Source organism: Cryptococcus neoformans, chromosome 9 (assembly GCF_000149385.1).
Source record: "Cryptococcus neoformans var. neoformans B-3501A chromosome 9, whole genome shotgun sequence".
Classification (NCBI taxonomy): Eukaryota; Fungi; Basidiomycota; class Tremellomycetes; order Tremellales; family Cryptococcaceae; genus Cryptococcus; species Cryptococcus deneoformans.
The window spans coordinates 1,044,429-1,064,476 of NC_009185.1; the positions used below are offsets into that span (position 1 = coordinate 1,044,429).

The 20,048-nt window shown below is 48.6% G+C and overlaps 6 protein-coding genes across 6 annotated transcripts; 2 read left to right on the forward strand and 4 right to left on the reverse strand.

Annotated features, from left to right (window-relative positions):
• Positions 1-302: 302 nt before the first annotated feature.
• On the reverse strand, positions 303-3,448 carry CNBI3490 (hypothetical protein; the record flags this gene model as incomplete). Its single annotated transcript, XM_768203.1, has 15 exons — positions 303-395; positions 499-569; positions 657-758; positions 853-1,054; positions 1,137-1,629; positions 1,698-1,836; positions 1,927-2,003; positions 2,057-2,116; positions 2,177-2,262; positions 2,333-2,470; positions 2,537-2,720; positions 2,782-2,884; positions 2,942-3,116; positions 3,232-3,372; positions 3,428-3,448. The coding sequence occupies 15 exons, from the start codon at positions 3,446-3,448 to the stop codon at positions 303-305; spliced, it is 2,085 nt and encodes a 694-aa protein (XP_773296.1).
• Positions 3,449-5,268: 1,820 nt separating this feature from the next.
• On the forward strand, positions 5,269-7,525 carry CNBI3500 (hypothetical protein; the record flags this gene model as incomplete). Its single annotated transcript, XM_768204.1, has 8 exons — positions 5,269-5,331; positions 5,394-5,579; positions 5,641-5,804; positions 5,882-6,041; positions 6,120-6,262; positions 6,345-6,497; positions 6,587-6,704; positions 6,884-7,525. 8 exons carry the CDS (start codon positions 5,269-5,271, stop codon positions 7,523-7,525), a joined length of 1,629 nt encoding a protein of 542 aa, XP_773297.1.
• A 389-nt stretch (positions 7,526-7,914) lies between these two features.
• Positions 7,915-10,116, reverse strand: CNBI3510 (hypothetical protein; the record flags this gene model as incomplete). Its single annotated transcript, XM_768205.1, has 8 exons — positions 7,915-8,052; positions 8,132-8,269; positions 8,336-9,076; positions 9,170-9,282; positions 9,351-9,524; positions 9,595-9,710; positions 9,803-9,972; positions 10,057-10,116. 8 exons carry the CDS (start codon positions 10,114-10,116, stop codon positions 7,915-7,917), a joined length of 1,650 nt encoding a protein of 549 aa, XP_773298.1.
• Positions 10,117-12,683: 2,567 nt separating this feature from the next.
• Positions 12,684-13,431, forward strand: CNBI3520 (hypothetical protein; the record flags this gene model as incomplete). The annotated part of the gene is made up of 4 exons (XM_768206.1): positions 12,684-12,720; positions 12,810-12,821; positions 13,078-13,127; positions 13,195-13,431. 4 exons carry the CDS (start codon positions 12,684-12,686, stop codon positions 13,429-13,431), a joined length of 336 nt encoding a protein of 111 aa, XP_773299.1.
• A 781-nt stretch (positions 13,432-14,212) lies between these two features.
• Positions 14,213-16,604, reverse strand: CNBI3530 (hypothetical protein; the record flags this gene model as incomplete). Its single annotated transcript, XM_768207.1, has 4 exons — positions 14,213-14,635; positions 14,788-14,898; positions 15,067-15,270; positions 15,315-16,604. The coding sequence occupies 4 exons, from the start codon at positions 16,602-16,604 to the stop codon at positions 14,213-14,215; spliced, it is 2,028 nt and encodes a 675-aa protein (XP_773300.1).
• A 240-nt stretch (positions 16,605-16,844) lies between these two features.
• On the reverse strand, positions 16,845-19,804 carry CNBI3540 (hypothetical protein; the record flags this gene model as incomplete). The annotated part of the gene is made up of 11 exons (XM_768208.1): positions 16,845-16,972; positions 17,043-17,115; positions 17,183-17,317; positions 17,428-17,827; positions 17,914-18,062; positions 18,140-18,457; positions 18,531-18,810; positions 18,894-19,042; positions 19,149-19,228; positions 19,319-19,462; positions 19,723-19,804. 11 exons carry the CDS (start codon positions 19,802-19,804, stop codon positions 16,845-16,847), a joined length of 1,938 nt encoding a protein of 645 aa, XP_773301.1.
• Between the last annotated feature and the right edge of the window lie 244 nt (positions 19,805-20,048).

The following is a 20,048-nucleotide window of genomic DNA, read 5'->3' on the forward strand; positions in this document are numbered from 1 at the left end:
TGGTTAGACATGACTGATTTGGGGGAACCATAGGATCGCGGGCAAGTAATCACTTGTGCTTTTTTCTCTCGCGTATTGGAGAAGTAGACCTTTCTTGTGTGCTATGAAACGAATAGAAAAAAAAACCTAAATGTATTGGACGGACCATGATGGCACAGCTATGACTTCATCTCGCTCCTAACCCTAATCTTTTAACACTGAGATCATTCTTATCATTCTCTACATCTACTTCTTTTTGCACTTTCAAAAGAGAGTATATCGATTACATCAACACACACACACACACATGTTTATTATTGAATCTAAATCAAGCTCCCCGCAACGTCCTTGACTGCTTTCCCAAAACCGCCAGTGGAGCCGAAACCGCCTGATCCACGAGCTGTGGTATCGAGGTCCTATAATGATTATCCGTTAATTTTCTTTGCTGAACTTTGTTGCAACACTACACGATGGACGAGGTTATGGGAAAAAAGGGTGAAAAAGAGGGAGAAAGCTTACCTCAACCTCCGAGATAGGCGCCATCACGATCTTCTCCAAGATTAACTGTGCGATTCTATCGCCCTTTTGGACTATGTAAAAAAAAGGGCACGTCAGCCGGTGGCCTCACCGTAATCCCATAATAATTAGATTTCGGGATGATGGGTTTCAATACGTACTCGTAAAGTCGGCGTCAGAGTAGTTGAACAAGAGAACCTTGACGGGTCCTCGATAGTCTGCATCGATCACACCCGCACCAGTGTCGATAGAATGCTTGCTCGCTGTCAATTCCCCACCGAAAACGAGTCAGCTTAACGAACATGAAGGAGAGAGAACGGAAAAAGGGCACAGAAATCAACCGTGTGGACCACGTACCAAGTCCACTCCTAGGGGCCACTCGCCCATAGGTACCCTCTGGCACCGCGATACTAAGTCCCGAGTCAATCAAAGCCTTGCCTCTTGCGGGCACAACCGTTTCTTCAGCAGAGTAGAGATCGTAGCCGGCTGAAAGAGAAGAGCCCCGGGTGGGGAGTGTGGCGAAAGGTGAAAGTTTCTTGACGAGGAGGGTGTTTGAGGGCTGTATGTGCAGATCCGAATGAAACAGTTGAGTCGTTAGCGGTAAGCAAGGGGCGAGGATAGAGATGTGTGAATGGACATACAGCAACAACGCTGTTATTCTCCGTTTTAGGCTCCTCCTTGCCGACAGTCAAACTTTTCAAGCTATCCTGCACCTTCTCCACAGGACCTTTGTCCTCCTGTTCATCCTCACTAGGCTCTTCGGGTTGTTCAATCTCAAGGCCCTTGGCGGTAATTTCAGGGACAGTGTCGATTTCCTTCTTCACCGCAATGGGCACATCGGCGGCTGCTGGGGCGGGAATCGGAGTGGAGGTGGCAGGAGGGGAAGGCGTATGTACAGTGGCAGGTTTGGGTTCTTCCTTGGCAGGGGCAGGGGTAGGCGAGGGCGTGGACGAAGGAGCAGAGACATGGGCGGGAGCTGGGGCAGGGGCCGAAGAAGTAGGAGTCGGCACGGCCTCCTTGGAAGCGCTCACTCCACCAGTCTCGAGGTCTACCACGTTGGGCCTAACGTCCTTACCTGTAAACCAGTCGGCCGCGGTTTGGGCAGGTTCGGCAGAGTTGGCAGGGGGGAAGATACTATATTTCACATGAGTATTTATTTCCTACACACTTTTTTTTTAAAAAAAATGGGAGAAAAGGCTTACTCGGATTGGAAAGACTCGGACTTTCGGGGTACGATGAAGCTCAAGGGCTCGACGCATCCGCCGGAGAGCTTGTAAGCACGGGCAATCTCATGTTCTTGCGTGTCGAGAGCTCGACGAGGGAGAAGGGTCATACCACGCTCTACAATGAGTGTCGTCATTCATATGTTCATTGCAACATGTTGATAATGATTTTGAAGGGGTTTTTACATTAAAAAAAATATACACATACGAGGGTCAGAAGTCTTGTACTCATTCAAAAAGTAGAGTTGATCGCCTTCAAATTCGTAGTATCGGATGTTACCGTCACTAAACATACCCGTTAGCATATCTCTCGTGTTCGCTGGAAAGGGATCACACACCCTTTACCGGCGAGGAAGAGAACGTCGTTGCCCTCAGCATAGAATGGCATAAGGACACCACTAAATACCGGAATCTCATCAGTATCTGAAGGGCAGGCATATGTCCGGATAGAATCTTACGCGCTAGAGTCAATCGATTGGGTGTCGAGGTTCTTCAAGCTGGACGTGTCCCACAAAGAAACCTGTCTGTCAGACATCCTGCTGAACTGAAATCATACGTCAACCTCAAGCCATCTCATTCGCTCAGTAGTCGACAGAATACCGTATAGGACTTACTCCAGTGGTAGCAATTCTATCCCTGTCACCCAGCCAGACGATCCTTGAACCCTTCACACCCGCATGTCCATCTGTGATTCGTACGGCATCGCTGCCCGCTCGAGGATCAAACAGTCTAAGTTTCTTGTCTCTACAAGTCTTTATACATCTATCAGTTTGTCGCCGAAAATATGCAGAGAGAAATAAAAGTGGAGATGTACGCACGGTAGCTAATGTGGTACCGATAGAGTTCCAAGCAATGCTCTGGATAGAGTCACCATGTCCCTTGAGCACGAGCTTGGGCTCGTCCGCGCCGGAGGAAATGTCCCAAAGGCGAACGAGGTGGTCGCCCGAGGCTGCAGTGAGGAGGTTGGAGGAGGTAGGGTGGAAAATCACCTGTCCAACTTTGCTGTTGATATATACATATGAGCATGTGAAATATTGGGGGGATCAACGGGATGGAGACGTACCGACCGGCAGCGCTGAGTTTGAGCGCGGGGTTAAAGTCTTCAGGTTCCCAGTGATCTTCGCCCCATCCTTCAAATGCAGAGTCTTCAACCTTCCAGATGAATACTAACAGAGGTAATCAGTTCCTGCAGACAGAAATATGAAAAATGAAAGGGGACTCACTCTTGCCATCTTCGCCAGCAGAAGCGACAATGTTGTCGTCAAAAGGATTCCAAGCAGTGTCGAGCACGGGCGCGGTGTGGCCTCGCGCAAGAGGGACGATATCGGGGAGCTTGGTTGGGAACCCTGCAGGTTGAGGAGGTGAGGTTGGCGAGAAAAGTGGGAGGATCGCAAAAGCCTGTGTCCGATTATGCACCATGCGACAGCAAACGACCGATAAAAAGTAGGAAATGATAACATGAGCGATACGCGATACGCCAAGGTTTAGACGGGACAAGGAAAAGGGGACATACACCTCCACCAGAAGCCTGCCAGTTGACAGAGAGGTACTTCCCACCAGCAGCTACAAGGTCAGTGTCCCATGCTGAACCACTGATTTTGACATTCTCGTAGTTGACCTTGGATTTGGATCCGTAGACGTGGCGGTATTTGGACTGTAGCAGTGGTCAGTCGTTCCCCCAGCTCGCAAGCTTCAGTATGGATGCTTACAGGCCTGACGAATCTGGACATGGCTGCTGGGCAAAGGGATGTGTATGGAGAGGTGGATGATTTAGGGAGAGATGGTGCGAGATGGCGGATGTGGTTTGGCGAGAGCAGCCTCCGTCGCTGGCCGAGAGCTAGCCTTGACCCTGGCGCGCTCTTTCCCACGGTCACCCACCGGCGCGTTCCTCATGCAATCTTCCACCACAATTCGCCAATCATTACGCGACGCGTCGAAAGATTGTTGTACAGCTACTTCATTAACTCTTCCTTCTGACGGCTAAGGCTGCAGACAGTGAAAGGGTGCTTAGATTAACTGGTGGGCATGAGATAGCGGGTTGTACGTGGGATGAAAGACATTGGAATACTAGTTGTCGTACAGCTATAATGATCGGTATTAGATGAAGGATGGACGACGAGCGAGCGTTCCAGATGAACGAAGCTTAAATTGGACCACTGCTCGTCGTTTCTTTATTGTTCGATTTCATCTTCGGCACCACGATCGCTTTAGCAACCAGCCATCTTGTATCTTCGAGCCACGTTCAGTCAATAGATCAACCATCACCCCATACCTCTTATCTCGTATCTCTGACTGCGGCGAGCCAGCCAGCGGCCGGTGATTAACTTCTTTCCGGCCTCTTTTTCCCTCTTGGTGGCTTTTTACCTTGTCTCCTACCCGTTGAATGTCGCTTTTTAGGCTTTGCGTTGAGTGTTAAAGATGGCCCGGCAACCTGTCGTAAGTATACAGTGCCAATCGTACATCATATTGAGTATCGACATCTTCCACTGAACGTTTGCTTTCTGTCGGGCTCAGCATTCTTTTCGATCCGCTGTTCGGAATTGCGGCCGCCCGTCACCTTCCATCGGATCAGCGCATGGGCCTCCACTCGGCCAATCGGCAATTCGGCCTGTCCGACATCGTTCTTTTGTTCTTTTTCCTTTCGTGGAGCGGCTCATGTACCATACATCATTCATCGCCCTAGTGAAGCGTCTAAAGAGAAGCTATGACTTTTGCACTGCGCCATGCGCCACTAATAAGCTATCTAAACCTGGGAGTTTAGAGGAGTTGTGAATGACCTAAACGATCACTACTTGCGCTGAAGTGCCGGAGAAAAAGATCGACATCACAACTCAGGAAATCAGGAATATAGAACGGCAGCGTACCTGAAACTGTGTCTTTTTACCATCACCCGTCTATACCACACAGTTCACGTATCCTCCCAATCAGTCGCCAATCAGGATGGTTCAGCCAATCCCCCGGTCGACGCCATATCCATAATGCATCGCAGTCCCATTGCCTATCATCCCGCGCACAGCCCAAGGAGGCAGACAAAGAACAGACATCTCCCATGCTATGTAAACCGGCAGCACCAGCCGTCGACCTAACCTTGCTTTAGCACGGGCCCCCTATCTCACCTTTTTGTCTCTCCACTTTCCACTTGGCCGGATTCCCCTCTTTCACAATCTGTTTGCCTGTGTATCGCCTGTATCCACCTGAACCCTTTTGACCACATTTTTTAATTTTAGCCGTCCTTCCGTGCTTCCCTTTGGGTGTAATGGGTGTATCGCAATCAGAGAAATTAGGGATCATTTCGGTGCATACTCACCCTTGGGGAAATGATTTGGACTTTAGAGATAGGATGAGGATGTTTGCTTATAAAAGACCCACGACATCTGAAAAGTCAACCCCCCTTAATTGTATCTTTTGCAACCTATTTCGGATTTGAGATCTGAGTCAGGCTGCCAAGGTTCGTGCCCTATTATTTTGAGTCACCCTGCATTTTCTTTCCACTTTTGAAATCGATCATTCTTTATAGACTATAGATATATTAGAAGGTAGAGATAGACAAATGGGTGAGAAGCTAAGAGTTGCTATCGTTGGTGGAGGTGCCGGTGGTTTATCTGCTTTATGGGTAAGTCCTATCTCCTTCGCCGTGCCTTCCAATTAACAAGTGTCTGATCGCGTTTAACTTAGGTTTTGAACAACTTTTCCCAAAATGAAGTCCATATCTATGAAAAAGAAGATTGGTGGGGTGGTCATGCGCATACCGTCGAATTCCAGCGTGGGTGTCTTTTATATATCAATCGAGAATTGCTGTTGATACCCCCGCGCGATCACGTAGAACCTGGTAAGGAAAAATGCGAAATTGATACTGCATTCGCAAGTCATCCTTTCCTCCTTGCGTTTTCATTTCTGAGATGTTTGCTGACTCTTGTATCAGATCGCTATCAACTCGAAAAACTACCCCAACTTTTACCGTTTCGTCCTCGATCACTCTGTAGAGCTCATCAAGACTACCATGTCGTTCTCACTTTCTCGCGATCGTGGGGCTTTTGAATGGGCTAGCAATGATCTTTGGTCACTTTTTTGTCAAGGCTCAAACTTGTATGTCCCCGTACCCATCTCCTTCACTGCCTTGCTTTTTCCTCATGAGTACAATGCTGACTGATCCGAATGATCAGCTTTAAGCCGAGAGTATACCGTATGATGTGGGATATTTTCCGATTCCACATCTTCGCCAAGGATCTTCTTTCTGAGGAAGGGGAGAGTGAGCAACTGAGTATCGGAGAGTATCTCGACAGAGAGGGATATAGTCAGTCATTCAAGGAAGACTATCTTCTTGTGAGTTTTTCTTCCCTTTCACTACATCATCCCATCCCATTTTATCCTGATACTAATATCATCTTGGTATACATACAGCCCTTGACAGCTGGTATCTGGTCAATCCCACCCGAAAAAGTAGCTCTTGACTTTCCTGCAATGGCGCTCGTGAGGTTCTTTCATAATCATCAGATGCTTCAACTGTGGGGAAAACCCAGCTGGTTGACTGTGAAAGGCGGCTCGTGAGTTTTTCTTCCATGTCGATCCCACCCATTCTGCACAAAAAGAGATGATATGTGCTGAATCCATATGCTTTACGGGTAGGAGCAAGTACGTTGAGAAGATCATAAAGCAAATACCGAAAGAGAAACTTCATCTCGGCGAGGGTGTGCAGGCGGTGGTCCCGCAAGCAGACGGTAGCTTCATTGTGCGAGAAGTATCGGGGAAGGAGGAGATGTACGACAAGGTTATTCTCGCGTACGTCTTATTATCCTGCTTTTCTTCCGCATAAGCTGGCTGTCATTATCCGTCCAAAAAAAAAGGCTGATAGATAAAATCTCAACCAGTACACATACAGACCAGGCTGTATCGCTCCTTGGCGAGAATATTAGTCCAGAAGAAAAGGCGGTTCTTGGAGGTTGTGAATGGAGCGCGAATGAGGCCGTTGTGCATTATGATGAGGAGGTGTGTCTTTTTTTTGTGTCTTCATTGTCTGCTATCATGTCGACACTTGAAGATGAAGATGTGAGAATTGATGAAATGTACGATAGCTTATGCCAATCAGAAAGAAGGCATGGACTGGTAAGTGTCAAGTCTTGCACTGCGAGTAGTATCGGAAAGGAAAACTAATTTATTGGCTTTAGCTTGGAACTACCTTACTTCTACCAAACCGATTTCACCTAGCCACGAGTCCAAGACGAGCGCCTCCGCCGTCAACACCATCTCCATGTCCGTCCATCCTTCTTCTCCACATAAAGGATAAAACTGCTGACTCTCTCTTCTGCAAAAGCACATTCGACCTCAACGTCCTCCAATCCCTCCCCGTCTCCAAACACGGCCACATCTTCGTCACTCTCAACCCGCCTACCCCACCATCCCCTTCAAAAACACTTTCCAGATGGATCTACCACCACCCGACCCTCAACCCTGCCCTTTTGCGCGCCCAGCAACAACTCCCTTCCATCCAAGGTGTTCGTGGGCTATACTTTGTCGGCGCGTGGACGGGGTATGGGTTCCATGAAGACGGTTGGCGAGCTGGGATGGAAGTAGCGTACAGGCCAGAGTTTGGGGTGCCGCTGCACAAAAGGCCGTGGGAGGTGAGGAGGGTGAGTGGGAAGGATGTGAAGAAGGAAATGGGGGAATGGGCGTTGAGGCCGGTTATTGGGACGGTGGATTGGGGGGTGAAGGGTTTGGTGACATGGGCGAGCTGGACGCTGGGGTTGTATATGTCTGCGATTCATGTGGTTGCGGGGCGGGTGATCAAGGAGAAGAAAAAGGTGGCTTGATGCTCATTTTGATTCTCTTGTTTTTTTGCCCCAAAGATGTCTTTTTTTTTGGTCTCTTCATCTTTCCTTCTTGGATACTTTCATGGGGCTGCGTTATTTAATACTGTATATATATGTCTTGGGTAGATTTTTAACTTTTGTGTTGATAAAGCAATAGACGAGGAATATGTATATATTATCTTTTCTTTTCAATGAACGTTTCAATTGCTTGCTTTCTGTCCTTTGTATCTTTTCCTCCCTGTTTCCCTGTAATTGAAAAAAATGGCATCTTTGACCCCAGTACAATGCATGCCAAGTATCCAAAAAAAACAACATAATCCTAATATTCATTTTTTTAACTAATAATCGATAACTTCTGATATCTCAAGACTTTGGGAGATTAGATTAGATTAGAGCTTATGCAAAGCGTCCTTGGTCTTATCATCTACAAACTGGTTTTCCGTCACGCCTTTGCCCATAGCAGCGGTGGATGAGACACCGCCGGTGACCGTCATCAACATTGCGTCTGCATAGTCTGCGCCTGACCACTGTTTCAATGGGGGGGAAGGGTGGTTAGCTTGGGCTCTTCTGTGCTTTGAATGGAAAAAGGGGAAAGAAGGGACGAACCTTTTGATGAGTCAAGACATCACATCCAATCTCCCGTTCTCGACTTTGAATCAACTCGACATAGGCCTTCATACCTTCCTTTGAGAAGGCGTTGGCGAAGAGGTCGTTGATATAGGCGTTCGAGTGGAGGCCGGCGAGCTGTTGAGTCGAGTTCATGTTTGTCAGCGAGGAGATGAGGACTCAAGTGAAGAAAAGGGGACTTACAGTGATGAATTGGAAGACGAAACCAAGTTTTCCCAGCTCCCACACATACTCTTTCATCTCCTTCTTCCCCAACCCTGCCTTTTCCCAATTGAAACTCGGGCTCAGGTTGTACGCCAACCATTGACCTGGATGGACTTTATGTACGCCTTCCGCAAACTCTTTCGCTTGCGCGTAGATGGGAGACTTGGTCTCCATCCAGAGGAGGTCGGCATAAGGTGCAAAGGCGATGGCGCGGTTGATAGCGCATTGGGTGCCGCCTTGGTAGCGGTAGTAACCCTCGCGGGAACGCGGGGTGTCCCATGACCAGTAAGGGGTGGCCGAGGGGGGGAGACCGAACGACTGGGCGAGCTGGAGAGTGGAAGCGTGAGAGGTGCCGATCGACTGTTCTCTAAACTCGGTGATTTTTTTGGAAGAGACGCCGTGCTTCGAGAGAGCGTCGGCGAGTACGTCGGGCCATAGTTTCAATCCCGCCTGTTTCGTCCATGCATCCTCGATTTTCTGGAGTTCTTGTCCGTACTTTCCCTCCATCTCGGCAGCGATCATGAGATCGTTAAGAGGGGGTAAGGAAGGGTTGGTAGAACCCAAGATAAAGGAGTGGTCCCGAGGGTCAATGTTAGTGGAGAGGAGTGTGGCGGCTTCAGAGTCGGTACGGCAGACGACGAGGTTGGTGGTGCCCATGATGTCGCATTGGAGACGCATGGCGACGAGGCGGTTGATATGTTCGGAGATGGGGACGAGGACCTGGGTGAAGGGGAGAGCGAGCGTCAGCCAGCGAACGAAACGAGTGGGCGAAGGGTACGGGAGGGATAGGAAAGGACGGAAGAGATGACCCACCTTGCCAGCCATATGACCACATTTCTTCGTACCAGGCGCTTGATCCTCGATATGGATTCCCGCTGCTCCACTCTCGACCATCATCTTTGTCAGTCTCATCACTGCCGTCAAACCTATCGGGGGGAACGGTGGGGTACGACATCAGTATCTTCTCTTTTAGCGGAAAGGTGAGCGGACTCACCACCATGCCCAGTATCAGCATCAGCCACGATAGGTCTGAGATAATCAATCCTCTCTCCTGGGTCTTGGCCATTGGCCAAAGCGGCGGAGCGGGTGTATCGTTGTTTGCGATCGTGGTAGAGTTGGGCTGTGAAGAGTTGGGCGACTTTGTTGGGGACGGTGTTGGATGGATAGTCTGTTTGAATTGATGGGTAAGTGAGCGTTCCAATGATGAGGTGATAGCGGGGGTTGGGATGGGAACTTACCTGCAAGGTCGGGTCCGGGTTCGAGGGAAGATGAAGCAGTGGAAGAACATTGCCAGCCAGATACGTATACAGTCTCGAGATATTTCGCCATTTGGGTCAACTGCACTGGATCGAGACTGTTTCGAATAAAGTGGATCTTTTTGTCAGTATTCAATTGTTTACTCAAGGAATAGAAGGGCAGGTCGATGGATAAAGAGATGAAACTCACGCGCCATAAGTAGCAGTACATCCCCCGCCCTCACCACGAGCTTTTGACTCCAAGATCTTCCACAGCTTTTTCGCCTGGACGTCAGAAGGGTAAGAAATGGGGAGAGTACCACGTTTGGAGACGACGTCGGCAGCGGTGTATGGGCGGGTTGTTCGTGCGAACCGTGGGGACTGTTTTTGGGTAAGGAGTAGCAGAAGAGGGAGGATAGGTTAGCTTGAGTGAGATGGGGTAAAGAAGAGGGGACAAAAACGCACCTTGGCGAAGGCCTCAAAGGCTTTGACTTCGGCGTCAAACTCTGCTTTCTCGGACGACATAATCGTTGATTGTTGCTTCGATTGTAGGATTGTTTAGTTACTCAGTAGAAGTTGACGATGTAAAGACGTAATGAGTGAAAAAGCAAAAAAAGCCTGGGGTCTCAACCTTCTCACAAACGGGCTCGTTATAAATCATCTCGTGGACTGGAAAATGGGTGGGAGATGACGGCTGTAGTGCGAAGAAGCAGGCTACGAAATAGGACAGTTGAGAGAAAATAAGTGGACGTGCCGGGTAAGGCCTAACCGGCGGACAACCCCGACGGATTTACTCGGACAGAGGTCGTCGGATGGGAATAGCCGGGAGAGATTAACTCGAAAAGTTCTCCATTACAGCGTCATAAACAAGAATGCATAGCTTCTTATTTACTTCTTGCGCAACTATGCCGGAGATGAGAGGGGAAACGACTAGATTGCTCGGATCGGTGGAGATAATTGGAGATATATCGACTGGGATCGGGTTTGGACGGAGAAGGACGATGAGAGTTGGTGACAAGGGACGAACACAAACAACTACGTATCATCGCGCTCACATCGATACGGTGACAGGGATGGACGTCGTTTCGAAGGCTGGTATACAGTCCTTCAGCTCCTATCACCTGGTGAGATGAAGAAGCAAACCATATACCAGATTTATGGAAACATCACCCAACAGTTTGCCAACTGATCTGGCCGCATCTATTACGTAAAGCATCTGTACGTCTCGTCACCAAGTAACTGAACTTCGTTCCCAACTACTCAGTCCGTCCAGCACGTGGTTCTGGTCCTTTAGATCAACTACTCTATCACAGCATATATGCCTTCCGTCGGTCATCTGCAGACACACCAAGGCTGTCCGTCATCCTCGTCGCACTTTGTCTACTTGTTAACGATGCTCCGACGATTGTTGATATGATCCATGGATGGAACGTATGTCGATTGCCCTTTGCAGTCACAGCCCGGATCCCCTTTCCAACTCGTCCGGGATACACATAGCTTGTTTTAGATGTCTGGGGAGGCGCTAGGAAATGCCAAAGGACCTAAAAGGACTTATGACAAGGCTCTTAGGGGATCCTTTGGGGAGCAAACACGTTTTGGGGTTTCCCAACGCCGAACACACAAGTTTTGCCACTCTTGCACCACATCTCCATCTCTTTGCAAAACATCTTCTTCCATCCCGAGCACCATGCTATTTCCTCCCTCAAACCAGTCTCAAAGCCCTCAATTCCAGCTTGGAAGGTTAAGATCTTAGACACAACGTTGAACTTGTTATCAAGGCAATTAAATCTGTGCGTAAATGGTCGGAAGAGCAGAACCGACATGCCACGAAATTTAACCGTGCCCCGTATGGTGCTGTCAACTTCTTCTCATACAAAGGGAGCTACAGCTTCAATGGGTTTAGGGGAGCATGCGATTATATGAAGAAGATTCGATACTCCCAATACGGTTATCCCGCTCCTGCTCTTGCCCATGATGCTCGAATCTTCAAGAGCCGTCCCCTATTCGGGAGGCCATTGATGGATTAGTCACAAGTAAGTTATCTATCCGCACATCACATACGTTTATACGTGTTCATATATATGCTCTTAGGCCAAGTTCAACAAGAAGTGCTCTACTTCTCGAGTCAAGATTGAACATGCCTATGGTATCCTCAACCGTTGGCACATCTTGTCTGCCACCGATAAACCTGCGCAATACCATCAGAGGGAGAACCAGGACTGTGAGTCTTCAAGCTATCCAGATAATCGGCAACATGGTTTATTCTTTCAATGTATAGTTCCAAAACTGGGTCAATCAGAACTTTGAAAATACCCTCTCATCGCAGTGCAAAAAACTGTTGTAATGCTAGATTGCTGCATAGAAGATTCAAGAGAAAGAACCGGAAAACAGATGTACAGAATCAAAGCTGCAACCTCCGTGCGCGTCCCTGACCTCGCCCCTCCTACCGCCACCCGCACACGTCTACTTAGCCATTATGCTCACAAGTTATCTCTAACTTCAACAGGAACATCTGTTGCTGAAGAGGGCGTTCTCTCCGAAGGGCATCTTGCGTATCATGGCCTCACTGTTATCGACGAGATGATTGCTTCCCGTTAAACGCGGCTTTTTTATTTCACTCATCTTTCATCTGGACCTCTGTGCTGCACCTGACAGCTGACGCTTTTTGCCATCTCGAGCCTATGGCAGTCGTCCAAACTCCCCGCTTCCTTCTCCTCTTCGAGCCGAAGTCACTCTCCCTCATCTTCTAGTTTTTCTCAGAGAGCAAAAACGAGACGGAATTCTGCTGATACAGAGCTTGACTACCTTGACCCTCTTTCTGTCTCCACATCTAGCGGAATCAAAGCGTAAGGCAGAGTCCGTCGCTGCCTCCCCCAAGTTCCCAACGACGGACACCTTCACCATCCCCTCGGGGCAGTATTGCTTCCCGCACCGGGGCCTACCTTACCTCAAGTGAAAGCAATTCGCAGTCGGAAGGATCCTCCCGTCCTGAGGAGGATGTGACTATTGCCCCCGGTCCTCAGACCTATCCGCCCATCATACAAGCAACCTCCAGTTACGGGTATCCTCCTCCAATCTCCGGGTTCTCACCGATGGTCTACAGGAGGAAAGGAGAAGACCGGATGCCGAGTATGTCTTTTTGCCGTTCGTAGCGAATGATACAGAAGGCACCGCGGACAACAGTGGGTTGACGCGAGGAACGCTTGCTGTAGTTGCAGCTTTACTGGACAGTGAGTGATTCATCTAATTGACTTTGAATAATTCAGTATTGTGCTGACTGACGGAGTTAGTTGTTCGCTTAGAAACTAGACTCCGTGGTCATTGTTCGCCCAGACTCTATACCCTTAAATATTTTCCCTCCCATAGCCTTCTGGTCTTTCCTCACCACTACATTATACACCGCTCTACAGACTGTTTGTACGCAGGTACTGAGGGAATACCAGTTCTGCACTGACAACACATTTCACCTTGAAAGACTGTTTCCAGTTGGCCATTGGAGCTGCAAGCTTGATTCTGCTACAGCAGCAGAAGAGCCAGTGAGTTCAATGTGGCTTACTTGGCGACGAAAGTTGAGGGTTAATTCTGATACTATAAATTATATAGCGGCCCCACGACATCGCCGACGATCGTCAAGAGCATCTTCACAGCCTTAGGGGTTGTGCCAACAATCCTAAGGGCTGCGTGGTTCTACCAAGAGGTGTTGGTAGGAAGGCCTTCTCAACAAGGCCAACCGCGTTGGATGACCTCTCTCTTGGTTTTAGAATTTTTCAGTTCTTGCGCAGTAACGATCTTAATGTTGATATTTGCAGTCTGGACCCTAACTGGTATCTCCGATGTTAGATGATATGGGCCAGACTGGCATGAAGACTCAGTTCTCGTATCCAACCAGAGTCAGATAGAGGAAAGCGGTTTGGTACCAAATTACTACGGGTATGTATACCCTTTTGTAGCGGCACCACTGTCCTCGTATAGGCCGGAAAGCACCTTAAGCTACAATAGTTTCGTTGTCCTCGGTAGTTTGTATTCAATTGTCCTAGAAGCTCTGAAGTGGTTCGGTAGACTGGAGAATTCGAGAAGACTAAGCTGCTTGGGCAATGCATTTTATCTACTCTAAAGGCTACGCCTTCTCACACTTCCCTGTCTCCTCCACTCGTTCCTCTCTCTTCCCTACGTAACGCCTCCTCGCGCAGTCCTCCTTCTCTTCCTCTCGTCTTCTTCCTCTCCTCGTTCTACGAAACCACTTCCCCAACTGCTTATTGTTCTCTTCCTCCCCATCTTCCTTATTGTTCTCCTCGTTCCCTTACACCTTTGTTTACCTTCTGAGCACCCTATCTCTATCCCACATTCTCTGTCCTTTGCTGTTTCTATTATCTTTTCACGCTCATTTATAAGGAACGGCAAACAGACTTAATTTTATACCAGAAAACACTTTTGTTCAGAATTACAACATGCATTTTGTGGGCGGTTCTATCAAAGGTCATAATAAACAAGAAGGATATAAAGGATAAAAGAAAAACAATAGATAGATGACAGTATGATATAGGGAATACAAATCTTGGTTTTTGTCTACAGCGTTACAACCCCTTCGATCGCCTTGTCTTTTTCGATTATAGAAAGAACATCAATGATACAACATCAGCCTCTCCTTCCCTCCTTCCTTGCCTTGTGCCTGTCCTTGTTCCTCTACCCCTTCCAACCCATCCTTCACCGATACTTCCTTCAGACTCCTCACTCCAACAACCCCAACCAGCACACTGATATCATCCTTCTTCCCCCCTACAAAGTCTATTCCTTCCTCGATGGCGGCACACATGAATGGAGTGGTTGTCGTTGTGGTTTCGGATATTTGGCGAGCGCGAGTGCAGAGGGCTTCAGAGGCTTTTTGGGGATTCAGGGTGAGAGTGTGGGTGTCGGTGTGCGTGTGGGTATGTGTGGGGGAAGGGCTTTGCGGGGATGACGAGACGGGTTGTGGAGGTGGTGGGGAGGGAGATGGGGACGGGGAAGGGGAGAGTTGGGAGAGGACTTCGAGAATGTCTTCGTCAAACTGTGCAGTTAAAAGATGAGGCGTTAGCGTTTTTCAATGGGTCGGTTGTTTTTGTGGTTTGGAGGTTAGAGACAGGCAATAGAAAACAGGGATTGGGGAATGGGGGGTTGGAGACTGGGCTGAGATCTGAAGACTTGACTTTTGGGACTTACCATATTATCCATCAACCCATCACTCCCAACAACGACAATGTCACCCTTCTTGACAGGCACGTCGAATCGCATTGCGTCTTTCATGGGTTCGTCCCTGCTGTGCGTGCCGACCTATATCCATATTCGTGTTCATTTTCATGGGCGTATCGTATTGGAACAGGAAGATGAAAATGACGATAGGGGGAAAGGGAGGGAAAATCAGTTTCAAATTCTTTTTCTTTTTGAATGACGGGGAAGGTAACAATGACGGGGAAAGAGGGGAAGGGAGAAAATACACACCTGGAGAGGAAAATTAAACGCATGCTGCATCTCCTCCGTCCGGAAGACGACTTTTCCTCCGCGAATCAAGAGGAGGCAGCAGTCACCCAAATTGGCGACGTGAAGAGTGGAGTTGTGGAGGAGGGCGAGGAGGCATGTTGAGGATCCGTTTATTCCCTGTTTGGAGGAAGTGGGGGAGTGGAAAAGAGGAAGAGGGAGGGTTAGCTGGGGAAGAAGTGCGGGAAAGGGGAAGCACAGGTGGAACATACCTCGGAGATGGCGCAGGATAAACACTTTTCGTAGCCCCTCTGCATTATCTCTACAGGATCCAAGGGTCGTCTTTCCTTTTCTCCTTCTGTAACTTCTTCCTCCATTGCGCTGCTCTTTCCCTTCCCCTTGACATTGCTCTTGTCATTCCCTCTGCCCGAGGACTCCTTACTTTGCACTGACGAACTCTTATCCCTTTCCTTGCCCTTGCCCTTGCCTTTGCCTCTCGGATTTCTCAAATAAATGTCCTTCCCACTCCACCAATTCCCGACTTCCTCTTCACAAAAATGCGTCATCAACGCACTCCATCGCCCGGCATCCGCTTTTCCTCTTCCACTTCGTGCCCACGCACCCACCCCGTCTGCTATACATAGTCCATCAGGGCGGGTGAAGTAGGAGTCTTCCCCTATGGAGATGGACCTGAGGGCGGAGGAAGGGGGGGAGGGGATGGAGAGGAGAGGAAAAGAGCGGGGACGTGGAGGGATAGAAGGTCTGGCTGGTGATGAGGAGGAAGAGGAAGTGCGAGGCCGGTCTTTAGCCAAACCAGAAGCACCGAGGTGGAAGATGAATGATGAAGAAGGTAACCCGCCCCCATCAGACGTAGCGAGGGGCGGAATGACCGCTCCAAAGGTAACTCCACCACCACCGCCGCCGCCAGAAGAATGACCCGGAGGGGGCGGGGCTGAGGAGGAAGAATCGAGAGATGAAGAGAGAGAGTTGAGCGAGCGGGATTTGAGCGATTGCTGGGTCGATCGCGGGGATGGTGGATCGCGAGGACCAGCAGGGGAGTAGGGGACTGGCAGTATATTTGGCCTTGCTGATGAACTTGAGCTTGGCGATGAACTGGAAGGGGAGGAATCGAGAGCGATAGAAGAAGAATTGAATAAGGAGGTGTAAGAGGTATGAGAATTGATTTCAAGAGCGGACAGAAGGACGTCTATACTTGTTGAAGGGGGCAGAGAAGGATAAGAATAAAGTACCCGATCGGGGGAGAGGGGCATTGGCTGTGCAGGCGGTGGTGGTGATGTTGAGAGCGTTGAGTAAGAGTAAGAGTATGGGTAAGGGCATGAGTAAGGCTGAGAGAGGTATGGCCTAGGGATGGCAGAAAGGCGGAATATAGGTAATCGAGTTGAAGCCGGCGGGTGTCGAAGACGGGCGGGGTGGGCGAGGACGATCTCTGGTGGATCCCATGTCGGTACTAGAGCGTAGTCTGGCGTGGAGTGGGCCACGGAGAGGGTGCGGGCGATGCCCTTTCCGATGCCCTTCCCTAGACCTGGTTTGGGCTTTGACATGGCCGCAGAACAGTGTGAACGATGAAGAAATGAGGAAATAAAGATGGAGTGAAGAGAAGACGGATAATGTGTTTGTGCCCGTTGGCCCGTCGGATTTGAGCGGGGTTAATTATTAATTAATAATGCATTCCCGTCCCAAATACTCAGATATCGATTGTCCGTTTGCAACGAACTTGAATGGGAAAATATATGTGCATACTTTTCACCTCGTCTACTAGTTCAGATGTACGTCTTTGTCTCTCAAAGACCTTCCAAAAACGCAATCAAATGCTCCAATATCATCTTTTGAGTGTTCACCGCATCATCCGCTTCTCTTTGTCCATCTTCCTCGTTTGGCTCATCATTATCGCCGACATTGTTCTTGAACTCTATTTTCGTGTCGAAAACAGTCAGTATAGCACATAAAGAAAGAGGAGGAAGGGTGAATAAACTACGTACCGGTCAGGACAGCTGCAATCGTCTTGAAGTTCATGTTCTTTCTTGATAACAACAATCGAGCATGTGTCATGGCCTAACCCCGAATTTTACATCAGCCTTTTTTCTCCTTTTGTTAATGTTCACAAAGGAAACCGACTTACCCCATCATCCTCCATACAGACCCATGCCAATACGTAGTCTGCATTTTGCAACGACGCAAGCCCCGCATCCATCTTTCGGAGATACCACTCTGTTTCTTCAACGTCGGTGATTTCTTCTTCGTTCGCTTGCATCACCTATCGGCACCGTCAGCCATCTTTTTTATGGTTCATGAAGGGAAACAACCAAAAGTGGAAAAAAAGGCCGCTAGAAACAGAGAAAAGATAAAGAGTAAAGATAAGCTCACTTCCCGCTCGTATTCAATCTCCTTGATAACCGACCCCAACCTCCCTTCAGCAGCTTCCCTCACCTCCAACAGCCTCTCCACCTTTTCATAACCTCCTTCCACAAATTTGGCAATCACCCGAATTCTCTCCGGACTGTCACTTGCAAGATTCGTAAAGAGGCTCGCCAAAATACCGAGCATGTGTTCTTCATCCTCAATTGCCGAAGTGGCCGCAGCAGCGCCAAGTTTGGATTTGCTCTTCTTCCCTCCTGCCTTTGAGGAGGCGGAGGACATGAAGGCGGAGAAAAAGGTTTTGAGACCGAGAGCTTGGACGAAGCGTTCACATGCGGGAGAGCCGGATTCCGTTTGGAGGGCATAATCGAGGACTTTGATTGCGCGTGTTTTGGCGAGGCGCTTTTCCCTGTGGAAGTAAAGAAAAAAAAAATGGTCAAATGAGACGGCGCATTTCTTTTAGTGATAAAGGAAGAATATGACGGTATGACTTACTTCATCATAAGGACCATGAGCTCCACACCTTCAGCATCGAAGAATGCTTTTTTCATTTCAGGCTGGGCCAAAGAAGAGCAGACGCTGTCAAACACGTTCTCCATAAACTCTACTTCCTCGCTGTCTCCAGGATCTGTCTTGAGGTATTGCTATTTCTTTCATTTAGCACTGGCCTTAGTCCCAATCGAAGGGTCGCTTCTTTGAAGGCACAAAAATTGAAACTCACAGACAAAACCTGCAACATCACGTCCATTCCATCCAACTGGCCCAGCTTGAGCACATTCGCCCGACTATCCTGCAACAGGATCGCTATGATCTCACTCGCGTATTGCTTATTGCTATCATACTCCTTCTTCTTGATACGCTGTAATAACCACTGGAGTAGAGCCGTTTCTTCAACAATCTGATCGGCCAGGGGAGGCATAAATGATAAAAGGTTTTCGAAGACGCCGAGGATGTGGAAAACACCTTGAGAGTCGGTATCTTCGGATTCGTCAAGACGAGAGAGGTTAGAAACGAGCAAGTCGAGAAGAGAGTTGTTCAGCTTTACGACCAGGACAGATAGAATGATGATGAGCAACCGCAGTCAAGTCAGATGTACTGATGGACAGACTTACAAGCTCGTCGATTAATTGACCCATTGCCATCCTCGTCTCACTTCCCGTCTCTTCCTCATGGTCCAAATCATCCACTTCCCCTCCAACATCTTCATCCGTCAACTCTTGTATCACCTCCACAACGTCCATCGCTATATCGGTATTTTCGTGAGAAAGCAAGTTGGCGAAAATGGGGATGATACCGGATTTCACGAGTTCGGGGTAGAAGAGCGGCGGGTTCTGAGTGAGAGGGAGGAAAGCTTTGAGAGAGGTATCGAGGTCGGATTCAGAGTCGATGAATCTGGGTTTTAATCACAGAAAGAAATGAAGTCAGTTTTATTACTCTTGGAGAGGTTGAGGTCCCGGAGAGGGAGGTTTGCTTACTTGGAAGGATCATCAGAGTATTTTCCACGCTGCTCGGCATTTTTCAAGACAATCCGCTGAAACTTGCCTATCTGCCTCCTGAGCGCTGGTAGATCAAGAGCGGGACCTTGTTCGCCTTCGCCGGCTGCATCAAATATATCAAGGATTTGCTATACCGATTAGAAAAATCATCAGTCAAATTTCTGGCATATTCCTCATAGATTTCCTTCAATAGGTGGTAGGAGATTTTGACGGGAAAGAGAGGAAACGACCCACCTCCTGCTCCCTATTAAGCCCACCCCCAAAGAACCTTCCTTCCTCGTCGTCTTCACCATCATAGACGTCTTCTCCTACATCTTGAGAATTGGCAATCAGCAACCGTCATCTCTTCCTTCCCATAGCAAATTCTCCCTTATACATGTCCGAGTCGATCGGAAAGCACTCACCTCGCGAGTATTCGGCCTCGACATCATCATCCTCTACCGTCACCGCTCTCCCTTTTCCTTTCCCATTCAGTCCGCCAGGTGGAGGAGGGGGCATCATCTCAGAAGCAGCTTGCGGTTCGGAAGGCTTGTATTTTTTTAACGTTTCTACAGTACAAAATTGCCGAGTTAGCTAAAGTCCAATTCCGACATTGCAGTATCCGTGGGATCTGGTACGTCGACTCCGACTTGCAACTAGGTATATGGACCTCCTTGTCCTTGTGTCCTTTGACACAAACAACTTCACCCGCAACCTGATATCCGTCGTCGCCTTCACTTGTTTAGTTCCATGAAGTGGCATCCCATATTATTGGGACATGAAATGTGGTGGGATGGGAGTGTAAACAAAGAGAAGCAATGGCACGTACCAGGATTAGGCAGATCGCCCATCTTGCGCTTGTTCCCCCCCGAAGGAAGCGCCGGGAGTTTAAACATTTTATCGATATCCATCTTGACGCTTGACGGTTGTCTATCCTTCTTGAAACGAAATGGCCTGCAGGAGGTCAAGAACGAGCTGATAAAGTAAGTTGAGATGGAAGATGACCTCGCTGTACACTTTTACTTCATCATTCCCTCGCCCGTCTGGGCATAGAGGAGCGGTCACGTGATCCTCCACTCTCTATTAACTACATATCAACGAACGGTGGAAACAGATACATCATGTATGTATGTATGAAAAGTACGGAAAATAAGA